Source organism: Oryctolagus cuniculus, chromosome 21 (genome assembly GCF_051225735.1).
Source record: "Oryctolagus cuniculus isolate XC-2025 breed Fujian yellow rabbit chromosome 21, ASM5122573v1, whole genome shotgun sequence".
Taxonomy (NCBI): Eukaryota; Metazoa; Chordata; class Mammalia; order Lagomorpha; family Leporidae; genus Oryctolagus; species Oryctolagus cuniculus.
In genome coordinates, this window is record NC_142887.1 from 9,188,999 (window position 1) to 9,202,357 (window position 13,359).

Below are 13,359 nucleotides of genomic sequence, written 5' to 3' on the forward strand. Positions count from 1 at the left end.
ATAGTCACCGCCCCAAGGCAGGGAGGTGACAGGATCGCTAGGGCAAAACGCGGCGCCCTGGATTGGGGGTGTCAGGCGACGACCTCCAGAACCCACAGGGCAGAGCCGCACGCCCCCACCTGCACGGCAGCCGCCAGACCGAGCCTGCACCAGCTCGCACCTGGCCCTGGGGGTGGCTTCCACGTGGTGGCCGGAAGGAGCCCTGTAGCCCCGCCCAGCCTTCCAGGGCCTTCGGACAAACTCTCGCCCACTGCCTGCGCTCCTCCAGCCTTCGCACCGCCGGTCGCCTCCGTCCCGCAGGCGCGAGCGCCATCTGCAGGACGAGCGTGGAGGTCCCGCGTGCGCGAGGCCGGGGCCCCGCGTCTCAGCCCCGCAGGGACCCTAGGTTGGGCGACAGAGGGGCCTGCTGCCCTCTACGGACATCCTGGACTGTCCTCCAGGGTGGTGCGCAACTGGCAGGGCAAGCGAGTAAAAGTGGAGATGCCGGGGATTGAACCCGGGGCCTCATACATGCAAAGCATGCGCTCTACCACTGAGCTACATCCCCTGCCGGCGGTAATCGCTTCCCGAAGTGCTGATAGGGAGAGAGACCGCTGGGCTCGCCGGGCTGCGGAGCACCACCAGCGGCCAGCGGTCAGCGCCAGCGACTTCTGCGGTACCGCGGGCCCAGGCCAAGGGCACCCGCCGCCGCCGCGGCCTGGGTGGGTGTGCGGGCGGCCCGCGAGCGCCGTTTCTATAGGATCGGATCCGGAGCGCCACCAGCGCGGCCCGTCCTCGTTAGTATAGTGGTGAGTATCCCCGCCTGTCACGCGGGAGACCGGGGTTCGATTCCCCGACGGGGAGGCGATGCTATGTTTTTTTCTCCCGCTGCATTTTGAAAAGCGGAAGGAACGCCGCAGGAGCTCCGGGGCGCGGGGCGCGGGGCGCGGGGCGCGGGGCGCGGGGCGCGGGGCGCGGGGCGCGGGGCGCGGGGCGCGGGGCGCGGGGCGCGGGGCGCGGGGCGCGGGAGCCACGTACCCGTAGGCCGGAGTGGGCATTCGCGGAGCGCACGCTGTGATATCGACACCAGCAGCAACACGGGCGGAGCGTACACGCGCTCGCGGCTGGCGTCCCAGCGACCGCGGGGCGGGGCGGTGCGCGGCCGCCGGCGGTCGCCTGTCGCCTCCTGAGTCCGCGCTGGGCGGGTCCTCTGGGCAAGTGGGGGGGGGCAGCCGCTGCTCCCGTCTGTCCCCTGCGGGACCCCAGTGTGGCCTCCACCCCCGTCCTTTGTCTTTCCTGTGCGTTTTGATTGTCAGAAAAATGATCCGCGTGGTCGTTACATTAAAAACCACTCCGCCTTAGTGGAAACCAGAGCCGGCGTCCCCGCCGCGGCCTGCGAAGCGCGCGCTCGGTTTTTCGGGTCCTGGAAGGACTTGCACGGGCGAGGACGTGGCCCGCATCACCCCCCCCCCCCCGCCGCCCCCTCCGTGCTCTGCTGATATCTGGGCGCCGTGCAGAGGACGAGCGGGTAACCCGGCTGCCTCCTGGGTCGAGGAGCACCTTCGGTCACCGCGTCCGCTTAGACCCTCGTCTCGCTTTTTTTGCAAAAGCCACCTCCGGCCGGGCTGAAAAGGCGTTTCACGCGGCGAGCAGGGGTCCACGCGTCCTGCGCTCCCCAGCACCCGCGCCGGCCGCGGCTGTGGGCTGCGCCCGGCACCACCTGGCCAGCGCGGGCAGCAGCGGGCTCTGTGCTGTAGAAATAGATTCCGCCAGTCGCTGGGCAAAATCCGGAGGTACCCACAGCCGCGGTCACGGGGAGGGCCCTGCCCGCGGAGCAAAGTCGACTCGCCAGAATTCACAGAGAAAGCTTGCTCCTAGACTCTAAGTAGACCAAACTTCGTGCTTGGCCTGTGACGCTTATGCATTTTGTTGGGGTTCCCCCCTTTTTCTTATGACCCAAATCTTGGGGACAGGTAGCAAGGGGCTGGGGGAGAACACGGGGAGGCCTGAATGTGGGTGCGGGTTCCCTTCTGGGGAACTAGACAGAGCCAGGATGCGCCAAGCGCCACGTTAGAATGGGGACGGTCATGTTATGTGAGTCTCACCTCGGTTCCTAGAGACAGAGACAGAGAGAGAGAGATTTGCTTTGGGGAAAAAGAAAAAAATTTAAAATGCAGAGTTTGCCTGGAGGAGGAAGGCGAGGAGTGGAGAGGACCGTCTGGAGGCAGAGCTGTGCCTCTGTTGGACCAAGTGGGGGGGGGCACAGGGGTGAGGAGACGGGACAGCACGCGGCCATGCGGACTGAGCCCTCCCAGCGCTGCACGGCTCACACAGCCGTCTGCCCCCTAACGCGGAGGACTTGGGGAGAGACCGCTATGCTCCGTGGGGTGCAGCCCGGTGGCTCCTTGGCTCTCACTGAGGATCTCTCTTCCGCTTGGTGAATGAAAATGGGTCTTGCTGCGTTTTCTTAACGTCAGATCCAGGACAGGAAACGTGAGCTGCCCGTGTGTCCTGCTGGCGTCCCCTCGTGTGCCTGGCCCAGCAGGACCGATGGGCGGCGGTGATGAGAACTCCCAGCTGCAGGCTTCTCCGATGGTTGGCACTAAGCACCTTCTGATTTAGAGTCAAGTTGCAGACCGAGGACAAGGCGCTGGTTCTGCGTGGACTGGAAAGAGGCCCTCACCGCTGCGCCTGCCCGGGCCACAGGACGTCTTCGCAGAAGGAAGGCCGGTGCGATGCCAGCATCTGGGGGCTCTCACCAGGGGCGCCGTGATGTGTGCACTGCGGAGAGAGAAGGGGAGGGAGGGGAAGGCCACGGGCAGGAAGGAGACCAAGCCACAGGCTACCAAGTGCCACCGCCCTCCCCCGGGAGCTGCCGGGAGGGGCCCCAGGAGGAACCAACCTGGCCGGCACCGTGACTCAGGGCTCCTGGCCTCCAGAAGTGTGCACGCGTCAGCGCCGGCCGCGGTGGCCACTCGGGGCGTGCTCCTGTGCCTTCCGAGTGACTGACAAGCCGCTGGCAGGTGGGATCCGGGGCCCTCTGCGTGCCCGACATCCAACTGCTCGACTAAGGGAGAAAAAAGGCGACGGGCTGAATGCACTAAATGATTTTGGGGGAAAAACACAAAAAACAAAACCACAGGGTCACGAAACAGTGAATCCGTAATTTAAAAAGCAGCATTTTCCTGCCTTAAGGATTTTTTTTAGTGACACGAGCTGCATTTCTAGAACACGTGCTTTGCTTTGGATCGCTGCAGAGCGAAGGCGCAGCCAGACATGGAAGCCCGGTCCTCTCTCCCAGCTCGAAGCCGGCTGTGCTGTGTTGCTGGCCTGGCCGGGCCTGACATCCGTACCAGAAATGAGCGTACTTGGGCTGAAGCCCACAAAGACTCCCGCATCTCCCGGATGACAGCCGATACGCTACCCCAGAAGCCAGAACTCTCCCCGCCCCTAGGAGAATCCAGTGTTAGGTGGACAGCAGAAAAGCACTCTCGCAATGCTGGAGGCCGGCTGCCAACAGACTGCGTGTCTTCCGCGGCCTCTCTCCCTGGCTCGCAGAGGGTCCCTGGTCACTGTGTCCTCCGGCGATCACCGCCCGTGTGTGTGCGTCGGTGTCAGTCTCTGCTTACGAGGCCAGGGGTCCTATGGGATCCCGCCCCAGCGATGTGGCTGCACTGTCTGAGGCGTGGGAGCTGGGAGCGCCAGTGCGGGGAGTTGGGAGGGGATGGCTCAGCCCACCAGGCTTGGGGTCACTGTGTCACTCCCGGAAGGTCAGGAGATTGGCGGGCCCTGCCTCTCTCCCTGCCTCGGGGCCTTTGCCAGATGCTCCCCACTAGGGGGGCGGCCTTGCTCCAGGCCTGGCTCCTCACTGGAGCTCCCCTCCACCTCAGGGGTCTCATCCCTCTCTGCTCTCTGCTGGCCCTGTTTCTCTGCTCGTGGAGGGACCAGACATCATCAGGTGCCTAGCAGGTTCTCCCCATCCCGACCCAGGCAACACCTCTGCCCCCCCCCCCACTTCCTACAGGCAGGGAGAGGCCCCGGTCGCAACCCCACACAAGCCTGTTGATGTCTCCATACCTGGAAGCTGAGCAGGTGCGCACAGGTGTGGCGGCCACCTGTGACCACAAGCCTCGGCACGGTCGGCATCCCCCGGAGCCGCCCGCCCAAGCCGGCCCCGAGGGTGAGCCTTGTGTGGAGAAGGGAGCTTGAGGAAGCCAAGCTCCGAGCGAGGTGGGATTCCTTCACTGCTGGCCGGTTGGGTCAACACATATTTACAAAGCCCCCCGGACGGGCCCCAGGGTGTCCAGGCCCTCGGGCACCGCCGTGGCCCAGGCAGCCCCCTCCCTGCTCCCCTTGGCAGGTAAGGGACAAAGACAGCGAGCCACGAGCCAGCATTGAGCAGGCAGCCTCGGGCGGCGCTGGAAGGCGGAGGCGGCGGCCTGGAAGGCCAGGCAGGGGCGGACATGGAACCCAGGGACTGCAGGTCCAGGCTGTGTGCATGACAGGGAGGACCGAAAGGATGCCAGCCAGAGCAGTTGCCGAAATAGCTCAGTTGGGAGAGCGTTAGACTGAAGATCTAAAGGTCCCTGGTTCGATCCCGGGTTTCGGCAGCTTGTCTTTTCTTTGCAAGCTCGCTCCCACCCCGCGGCACGTCCTCTTTTGTGTCCGCAGTGTGGGTCCCCTGCGGCTGCCTTTTCCGCACCCTGCACCCCAGCACCGCAGCCTTGGACCCAGCAGGAATTGGGGGCCACGTAATGTCCACGTCCGCAAGCCGAACGCGGCTCGTGCCACCAGCGAACGCATCCGAGTCCGTAGAATGCGCGAGAAAAACGAGATTCCTTTAAGGGAGCCACCCGAGCACTAGCTGACAGCACCAGTCCTCGTTAGTATAGTGGTGAGTATCCCCGCCTGTCACGCGGGAGACCGGGGTTCGATTCCCCGACGGGGAGGTTGCTACAGTTTTTGTCCGGGCCACGCCCCATCTTGCTACCGTCCTCGCGATTTTTCTTCACTGAGGTCAGCGCAGACTCAACTTCCCGGGTGGCCCAGGCCCCTCTGCTTCCGGTTGTTCACACCCCCCCCCATCCATTCAACAAGTGTATACCGAGTAGTTAGGAGGCGCCAGGGTTAGCCAGATGGCCCTGCAGCCCTGACTAGCCATGAGAGACAGGGCAGGTCCGATGGCAGGACGAAAAACAACACTCACAGCAGCAGAGTGCTGGGATTTCTAGACCCGGTTAGAGGTGGCCAGTCGCGGGAACAGCCCAGGGGAACAGGTTCCCGGCACAGGGGCCAGCCAGTGCAAAGGCCCTGGGGTGGGAAGGAGGTGGCATGCCGGCTGGTGAGGGAGGGGTGACTGTATCCCCAAATCTCAAGGCTGGTGGGCGGAGGCGGAGCCCTCAGTTTTCTGCCCTCTCCGCGCCTCTCAGCCGTCCTTGCTCCGAGCTCAAGCCCTGGTTCTGGGGGCTGGGGCTGTTTCTTTGCCATTCACTCGACTCTGTCTCCAGGGAGAAAGAAGCCTTCAGACAGACACACAAACCTCGCGTTGGGAGCGGTTTCAGCGCGGGAGAACCAGAGGTTTCCAGGAGGAGGCCCAGGCAGGCCAATGCCCTTCCTCACTGGAAAGAAATTGCTCTGTCCGTCCTTGAGCAGCGAGAGCGAAACACTGGGTCCATCTTCTGGTCTGGCATCAGCCAGAATTTTAGTCTGTTACAAAGAATGGCCTACTTGGGACATATCAAATGATTTATTTTGGTTTGCTGTTGCTACATGCTAACATTCATTGAAATATATGGCATACAATTTCAACTTGGGGGGAAAACCTTCTGAGAGTATAATTTGGTGGAGCATTAAGCCTTTGACTATCAGAGAATTTAACAATGTGTTACCTCAGAAATTATAAAAGGAAGGACAGGGAGATCTCACTCTACGGGAACTGTGTCTATGAACTGCATTGTCTGCGCCCTTCATAAACCATAAAGAAGAGAGTACAGCAGGGATTTCTAAGAGGCAGCAGCCAGAGGGAGGGGGATGTAGCTCAGTGGTAGAGCGCATGCTTTGCATGTATGAGGTCCCGGGTTCGATCCCCGGCATCTCCACTTTGTTTTTATTTCCGCTTGCCTTTGTCACTAACGCTACCGATCGCCACTGCAGCCTTGACGTGGACGTGCAGTCTCTCTCCTCTCCCTTTGTGAAAGCCCCTACGTTGTTAGAAGAGGCAGGACACTAAAACCACTCGTCCCCGGCCGTCGTCAGGGTGCGCGCCTGCAAGTCCCCCTGGGTTGGCCGTGGCTCTGACACCATTTTCAGAGGGGGCCCCCAAAAGCAAAGCGGCCCAGCGGGGTATTGTCACGCGAATGCTCTCCGGTGGGTACAATTCTGTCTGCAGTGGTCACGAACTCCTTGCCGTCACCTTTCTCTCCTTGACGTCCCGTTTCAAACAGTAAAGACGGCTCGGAGCTGGAGGGCTTGGGGTCTGTGGGGAGCTTGACAACCGGGACCTGAGCCCGCAGGAAGGGACGCGCTGGCCGGGTCAAGGAGGGCGAAGGGAACTAAAGGCCCAGGTTCTTTCTGAAGGGAACGGGCCTGACTCCAAGTGACAGATGCAGCTGTACCCTGTGTCCCTAGGGAAAGACACGGAAAAAACACCAGGGGGCGGTAACTGTTAAAGGCTTTGAACTTCCCAGAAAAGCTGTGAAGCTTTGGAAAATTTTTTTCATCTATTGTTTTGTGCTTAAAAAAAAATTAAAAGCTCATACTATGACATAGCTGGAGACATTAAATTCGTAGAGTGGAGGGGCCCGGGCTGGGGAAAGAGGGGTGGGGGCTGCTGTTTGATGGGGACAGAGTTCCAGACTGGGAACACGAGGGAGAGAGAATTCTGGGGAGGGAGGGGTGCTGGTGACCGCTGCACAGTGGACGGAATGCACGCCGCCGGGCTGCAAGCTGAAATATGCTAAGTGTTATGTTGCCTGTGTTTTTCCACAATTTGAAAACAACACCGAGAACAAAGCCAAGCAGATGAAGTGACTTCCCGCTCAGGAGGCGTCTCTGGAGGCCGCACCTGCGGTGTCACTTCCACTGCCAGGAAGGGAGCTGGTTATTTTTGAGCCACGTAATTCGAACCAATTCAAAAGTACCCACGCAAACAGGAAAAAGAATGAGTTCACTGGCTCCCTGGGGCCTTTTTTTTTTTTTTTTTTTTTTTTTTTTGGCAAGCCTTCTAACCTGCGCATAAACTTGAGCCTTTTTTGGTTATATAATCTGTGACCAAGGACAGCCAGCTTTCCCCACCGAGTTCTCTGACGTCACCTCCATGGGGAACAAACATTCGTTGCACCTTGCGCTCAGGCGTTCGACGGTGCTGAAAGACGCCAGGTAGGAGGCTGTGACCTTCACCGGAACTGCGCCCGTGGGGGAAGGGCAGCCCGCGGCCCGGCACGCACCCGCCCGGCCCCTCCCCCGGCCCTTTGTGAGCTCAGCCCGCCCCGCGCCCAGCCTGCCTGCCAATCCCGACTCTGTTGCTGGGGCTCTGCCGCGTTGCCGTTGGTGCCAGCTCTGAAGCCGCCCTCTCCGGGTGCCTGCAAAGGACGGATCTGAGGGCGGAACGAACTGAGCGTGGACGATGACTCAGCGGGCTTCTCGCACGTTCTGGCACTCTGCATTCTAGGTCAGGAGCCCTCTCCAGGCGGGACAGCGAGGCGTTGCCGGCGCTTTCCAGAACACGGAACAGCAGGCCGGACAAGGGCAGGGGTCTCAGCCTCTCGCCGTGGACGTGCTGGGGGACTGCTCACTCCACCATGTCTCAGTCACTGGGTGCCGTGGCCCCACAGCTGGGGCAACCCCCAGGTCCCCGAGAGCAGTCAGTCCTGGCGGAAAAGGCCACTGCCCGGGCACACACAGCCGCTGCCGTCCCTGTGCCCGGTCACTTCCCCCTCCCTCCCTGGGAGAGACGTTTACTGAAGTTCCCCGCGCGCGGCCCGCTGCAGGACGTCCCGGGTGCCGGGCTGCCTCCCCGGGCTTTTTCTAGAAACGTCGGTTTCTCTCTGGAGCTAACCCTCGCGCACTCCCCCTCCCGCTTCTCCTCCTCCCTCCTCCTCCCCACCCTGCCTCTGCCATCACGACTGTTTTTCTGTACCCTTTGGACTCCAAAAAAAGCCCGAGTCACAGGCGCGTGACTCAGAGCGACATGACTCACAGAGCCGCCGTCACCAGATCCACACAGGGCGTGTTCGGGAGCCAGCGAGAAAGCTCACCTTCCGGTGCCCTGCAGAGATGCGAACTTCAGAAAAACAAAACAAGAATGAAAACACCTGGCCATCACCAGGGTCTCCCGCTAGCTTGGAAAATGAGGCTTCGTTCCTGCTCTGCATTTTAACCCCCCGGGCCCGGGCATTCCTTGTTTGGGGGTTTAAGGGGTGGAAAAGTCCTCTAACAATGCTCAGGTAGATCTTCCCAGATCCACACAGCCGCAGGTTACCACAGCAACCACACAGCGGTTGTTCTGCCGGGGCTTCTCGGTGACATGACACTTGTAAAACGGTCTGGTCTTCCCGGCTAAGGAGGTGCTGTGGTCCCGCCTCCGCCCCATCGTGGCAATGGAACATTCTAGAAGAGTCGCACAGCACAGCGGGGGGAGGGGGGGACTCGGGGCACGAGGGGGCAAGTCCACCGCTAACGTTTAAGAGCCTTCAACTCACCTGCTGGTCGACGCCACGATTCTCCCAAACACCAGGACACGACCCCGTGGCTGACCGTGCCCCTCCCCCTTGTGATCACAACGCGAGGTGCGCGTTTCATGCATCGGATCCCGGAAACACAGAGCGCAGCTTCGGTTCGCGTCCGTAAAAAGGCCCAGGTTAAAGGCCGGGCCGCACCAGGCGCCTCCGGCGGCGGCTTCCGGGGAGAGCCTGGGCGGCCGCGACCAGCCGCAACCAGCCAGCGCTGTCGGGGTCCGCCGTGGCTCCCCGCGGGTCTGCGCGCCGGCGGCCCGGGGCCGGGGCCGGGGCCGGGGCCGCGGAGGCGAGGCCCGGATGTGCCCAGTCACGGCGAGACCACGGCGGTCACCTCAAACGCGACCCCACCGAAAGCCCCTCGAAGTCACGAGCCGGGGGGGGGGACAGAGCGGGCCGCGGAGGCGAGACCCGGATGTGCCCAGTCACGGCCCCCCCGAGACCACGGTGGTCACCTCAGACGCGACCCCACAGAGAGCCCCCTCGAGGTCTCGGGCCGGGGACAGAGCGGGCCGCGCGCGAGGAGGCCCGGATGTGCCCAGTCACGGCCCAGCCCCCACGAGACCACGGCGGTCACCTCAGACGCGACCCCACAGAAAGCCCCCTAGAGGTCACGGGCCGTGGACACAGTGGGCCGCGGAGGCGAGACCCGGATGTGCCCAGTCACGGCCCAGCCCCCACGAGACCACGGCGGTCACCTCAGACGCGACCCTACAGGAAGCCCCTCGAGGTCGCGGGCCGGGGACAGAGCGGGCCGCGCGCGGGGAGGGGGCGCCGGGCCGGAACCCCCACGGGCCGCCCACCGACGGGCCGCTGCGGCCGAGGGGACGGGGCGCGGGGCGGAGCCGAAGCCCCCGGCCGCCCGCCCGCTCCGGGCGCCGCCCGGCTCCGCGCCGGGTCTTCCCGCCGCCCGCGCGCCGGCTCCCCTCCCCCAGGGCGGGCGCCCGCACGTCGGCCGCAGCACGCAGCAAACGCCCTGATCCCTCCGCCGGGCCCCTCAGGGCGGCGGCCCCTCCCCTCCCGGGCCCGGCGGTACCGCCCCGGGCTCGACCCGAGAACGTTTTGTGAGGGGGCCGACGGCCCCGGGCGCAGGGTTCCTTCCCGGAGGGCGGAAGAGGCTGAGGAAAGTAGTTCCTTCTCGGCGTTTCTGCGGAGGGATCTCGCCGGGGCGGCAGCTCGCCGCCGGACTATATAAGCGGGCGCCGGGCGCGGCGCAGCCAGTTCCGTCGGAGCCGGAGTTCGGTCGCCTTCAGCCTGCGTACAGCTGCCGCCGCCGCCGCCGCCGCCGCCGCCGCCTGGTGAGTGGACCTCGTCGTGCTGGCCGGGGTAGGGGCGGCCCGCGGCCTCTCGGCCGTGAGGGAGGAGGGCGGTGCGGCTGCCCGCCGCGGGCGGGACGCCCTCCCGGGCGGGTAGTCGGCCGGGGTCGCCCCGCAGGCGGAAGAACCGACAAGATGGCGGCGCCGCCGAGCCGGGAGGTCAGGGTGCAGGGCGGACAGGGGCCGGAGAGCGCCGAGCGCCGCGAGGGTCTGAGGAGCGGAAGGCGGCGTCGCCGGGCCGCGTTTGGAGACGTGGGGGAGCGGTGTGGCGGGGCTGACGGGCAGCGCTGGGCCCCGGTTAGGGGCTGGGGAGTAGGGAGGCGCCTCGGCGCGGGGCTGCTCCAGCGGGTGGGGGGCGGCTCGCGCCGTGACGTCACCCGCGTGTTGGCACACAGAGCAGGGCGGGGCTGCCTCCCGGTGTGGGTGGCGTCGGTTTCTGTCAGTTGCAAGACACACGGTTAGGGCCTAGGCGAGATCCTGCTGAGTGGACGGGAACGCGAGCCGGAAGGGGGGAGGGACGGAAAAGCCCTGAGTTCACTGGTCACGTTTCCCTGCTTTCTTCATAACGAAGGGTCTGAGGCTGGGGTTTTGAAGTAATTTTTCAGGTTTGTGTTGGGTGTCCTTTAGAGTTCCTAAGCAAGTTCTTAATTTTAATAGTGTAGATAAATAGACGATATTTAGTCTTTAGGAATATTAGTGAATTGTTTGCTGAATTTTTTTTGTTTCTTTTTGTGTGTTTTCTCATAACAGACAATGCAGATCTTCGTGAAAACCTTAACTGGCAAGACCATCACCCTCGAGGTGGAGCCCAGTGACACCATCGAGAATGTCAAGGCAAAGATCCAGGACAAGGAGGGCATCCCCCCCGACCAGCAGAGGCTGATCTTTGCCGGCAAGCAGCTGGAAGATGGCCGCACCCTGTCCGACTACAACATCCAGAAGGAGTCCACCCTGCACCTGGTGCTGCGCCTCAGAGGTGGCATGCAGATCTTCGTGAAGACCCTGACCGGCAAGACCATCACCCTCGAGGTGGAGCCCAGTGACACCATCGAGAATGTCAAGGCGAAGATCCAGGACAAGGAGGGCATCCCCCCTGACCAGCAGAGGCTGATCTTTGCCGGCAAGCAGCTGGAAGACGGCCGCACCTTGTCCGACTACAACATCCAGAAGGAGTCCACCCTGCACCTGGTGCTGCGCCTCAGAGGTGGCATGCAGATCTTCGTGAAGACCCTGACCGGCAAGACCATCACCCTCGAGGTGGAGCCCAGTGACACCATCGAGAATGTCAAGGCGAAGATCCAGGACAAGGAGGGCATCCCCCCCGACCAGCAGAGGCTGATCTTTGCCGGCAAACAGCTGGAAGATGGCCGCACCCTGTCCGATTACAACATCCAGAAGGAGTCCACCCTGCACCTGGTGCTGCGCCTCAGAGGTGGCATGCAGATCTTCGTGAAGACCCTGACCGGCAAGACCATCACCCTCGAGGTGGAGCCCAGTGACACCATCGAGAATGTCAAGGCAAAGATCCAGGACAAGGAGGGCATCCCCCCCGACCAGCAGAGGCTGATCTTTGCCGGCAAGCAGCTGGAAGATGGCCGCACCCTGTCCGACTACAACATCCAGAAGGAGTCCACCCTGCACCTGGTGCTGCGCCTCAGAGGTGGCATGCAGATCTTCGTGAAGACCCTGACCGGCAAGACCATCACCCTCGAGGTGGAGCCCAGTGACACCATCGAGAATGTCAAGGCGAAGATCCAGGACAAGGAGGGCATCCCCCCCGACCAGCAGAGGCTGATCTTTGCCGGCAAGCAGCTGGAAGATGGCCGCACCCTGTCCGACTACAACATCCAGAAGGAGTCCACCCTGCACCTGGTGCTGCGCCTCAGAGGTGGCATGCAGATCTTCGTGAAGACCCTGACCGGCAAGACCATCACCCTCGAGGTGGAGCCCAGTGACACCATCGAGAATGTCAAGGCGAAGATCCAGGACAAGGAGGGCATCCCCCCCGACCAGCAGAGGCTGATCTTTGCCGGCAAGCAGCTGGAAGATGGCCGCACCCTGTCCGACTACAACATCCAGAAGGAGTCCACCCTGCACCTGGTGCTGCGCCTCAGAGGTGGCATGCAGATCTTCGTGAAGACCCTGACTGGCAAGACCATCACCCTCGAGGTGGAGCCCAGTGACACCATCGAGAATGTCAAGGCGAAGATCCAGGACAAGGAGGGCATCCCCCCCGACCAGCAGAGGCTGATCTTTGCCGGCAAGCAGCTGGAAGACGGCCGCACCCTGTCCGACTACAACATCCAGAAGGAGTCCACCCTGCACCTGGTGCTGCGCCTCAGAGGTGGCATGCAGATCTTCGTGAAGACCCTGACCGGCAAGACCATCACCCTCGAGGTGGAGCCCAGTGACACCATCGAGAATGTCAAGGCGAAGATCCAGGACAAGGAGGGCATCCCCCCTGACCAGCAGAGGCTGATCTTTGCCGGCAAGCAGCTGGAAGATGGCCGCACCCTGTCCGACTACAACATCCAGAAGGAGTCCACCCTGCACTTGGTCCTGCGTCTGAGGGGAGGTGTCTAAGTTCCCTCTCAAGCTTTAACAAATTTCATTGCACTTTTCTTTCAATAAAGTTCTTGCATTCCAAGTAGAGTGTGTGTGTGTGGTTTTTTTTTGTGTTTTTTTTTTTTTTACATTTATTTTTTCTAATTGCAAATAGAGAAATAGAGTATCCCAATAGGTGAGAGAAGAGCTCTTTCTGCTTTTCAGAGTGTTGGGGGGTTGACATTTTTCTACCAGTTTTTCTGGGTAATGATAAAGCTTTTTCTCCATTATAGGATATAGTTGGTTGAGGAAAAACATAGTGAGATACACATGTAAAAAGTCACCAAATAGCAGTTTTTGGAATATTAGAAACTAAATTGGAAGGGAAGGGGGCATCTACAGAGAAACCAGGTTTAATACAGTTTTATTGGGTGTGTTTCAAACAGTTCATCAGATTCTGTGAAAAGGAGCAGGTGGGGTGGGTGGGTTGCCAGCATCTGTTCTAGTTGGAGCTGTTCTTTCCAACTTGCTGGTGCATTCTGAGGGGGTGTGTGCTTGGGCCCTTGCCACCCATGTGGGAGACCCAAATGGGAGTGGGCAGGATCATGTTTGGCCTGGCTCAGCCTTGGCTATTTGGAAAATGGAGTGGATGGAACATTCCTGTCCTGTCACTGTCAAGTAGGTAAAAAGATGAAAATACAATGTTTTAATGAGTAGCAGGTAGTTTTAATCAAGCTTATGCCAGAATGGTTAGGAAATGAAAGCTACTGGCTGAAACGTCTGATAGG

The 13,359-nt window shown here is 61.6% G+C and overlaps 1 protein-coding gene, 1 long non-coding RNA gene and 3 other non-coding genes across 13 annotated transcripts; 3 read left to right on the top strand and 2 right to left on the bottom strand.

Annotated features, from left to right (window-relative positions):
• Nucleotides 1–475: 475 nt before the first annotated feature.
• TRNAA-UGC (transfer RNA alanine (anticodon UGC)) lies at nt 476–547 on the bottom strand. Its single transcript has one exon. It is a non-coding gene; the product is annotated as a tRNA-Ala (tRNA).
• Nucleotides 548–2,124: 1,577 nt separating this feature from the next.
• On the bottom strand, nt 2,125–8,819 carry LOC149119818 (uncharacterized). Of its 8 annotated transcripts, none has more exons than XR_016227449.1 (6): nt 8,679–8,819; nt 8,177–8,260; nt 7,482–7,559; nt 7,207–7,342; nt 2,882–3,046; nt 2,125–2,760 (listed from the first exon to the last, which is right to left on the bottom strand). It is a non-coding gene; the product is annotated as an uncharacterized LOC149119818 (long non-coding RNA). The 8 variants fall into 8 exon arrangements; XR_016227447.1 differs by having other exon boundaries at nt 8,177–8,245; nt 8,679–8,818; XR_016227450.1 differs by lacking the exon at nt 8,679–8,819 and adding an exon at nt 8,459–8,516 and having other exon boundaries at nt 8,177–8,245.
• Nucleotides 4,517–4,589, top strand: TRNAF-GAA (transfer RNA phenylalanine (anticodon GAA)). Its single transcript has one exon. It is a non-coding gene; the product is annotated as a tRNA-Phe (tRNA).
• TRNAA-UGC (transfer RNA alanine (anticodon UGC)) lies at nt 6,006–6,077 on the top strand. Its single transcript has one exon. It is a non-coding gene; the product is annotated as a tRNA-Ala (tRNA).
• Nucleotides 8,820–9,930: 1,111 nt separating the features above from the next.
• Nucleotides 9,931–12,674, top strand: UBC (ubiquitin C). Of its 2 annotated transcripts, none has more exons than XM_051839546.3 (2): nt 9,931–10,009; nt 10,778–12,674. In XM_051839546.3, the coding sequence occupies exon 2, from the start codon at nt 10,781–10,783 to the stop codon at nt 12,608–12,610; it is 1,830 nt and encodes a 609-aa protein (XP_051695506.3). In that variant the 5' UTR covers nt 9,931–10,009; nt 10,778–10,780; the 3' UTR covers nt 12,611–12,674. The 2 variants fall into 2 exon arrangements, with proteins under 2 accessions (XP_051695506.3, XP_069922156.2); XM_070066055.2 differs by lacking the exon at nt 9,931–10,009 and adding an exon at nt 10,466–10,632.
• Nucleotides 12,675–13,359: the final 685 nt, after the last annotated feature.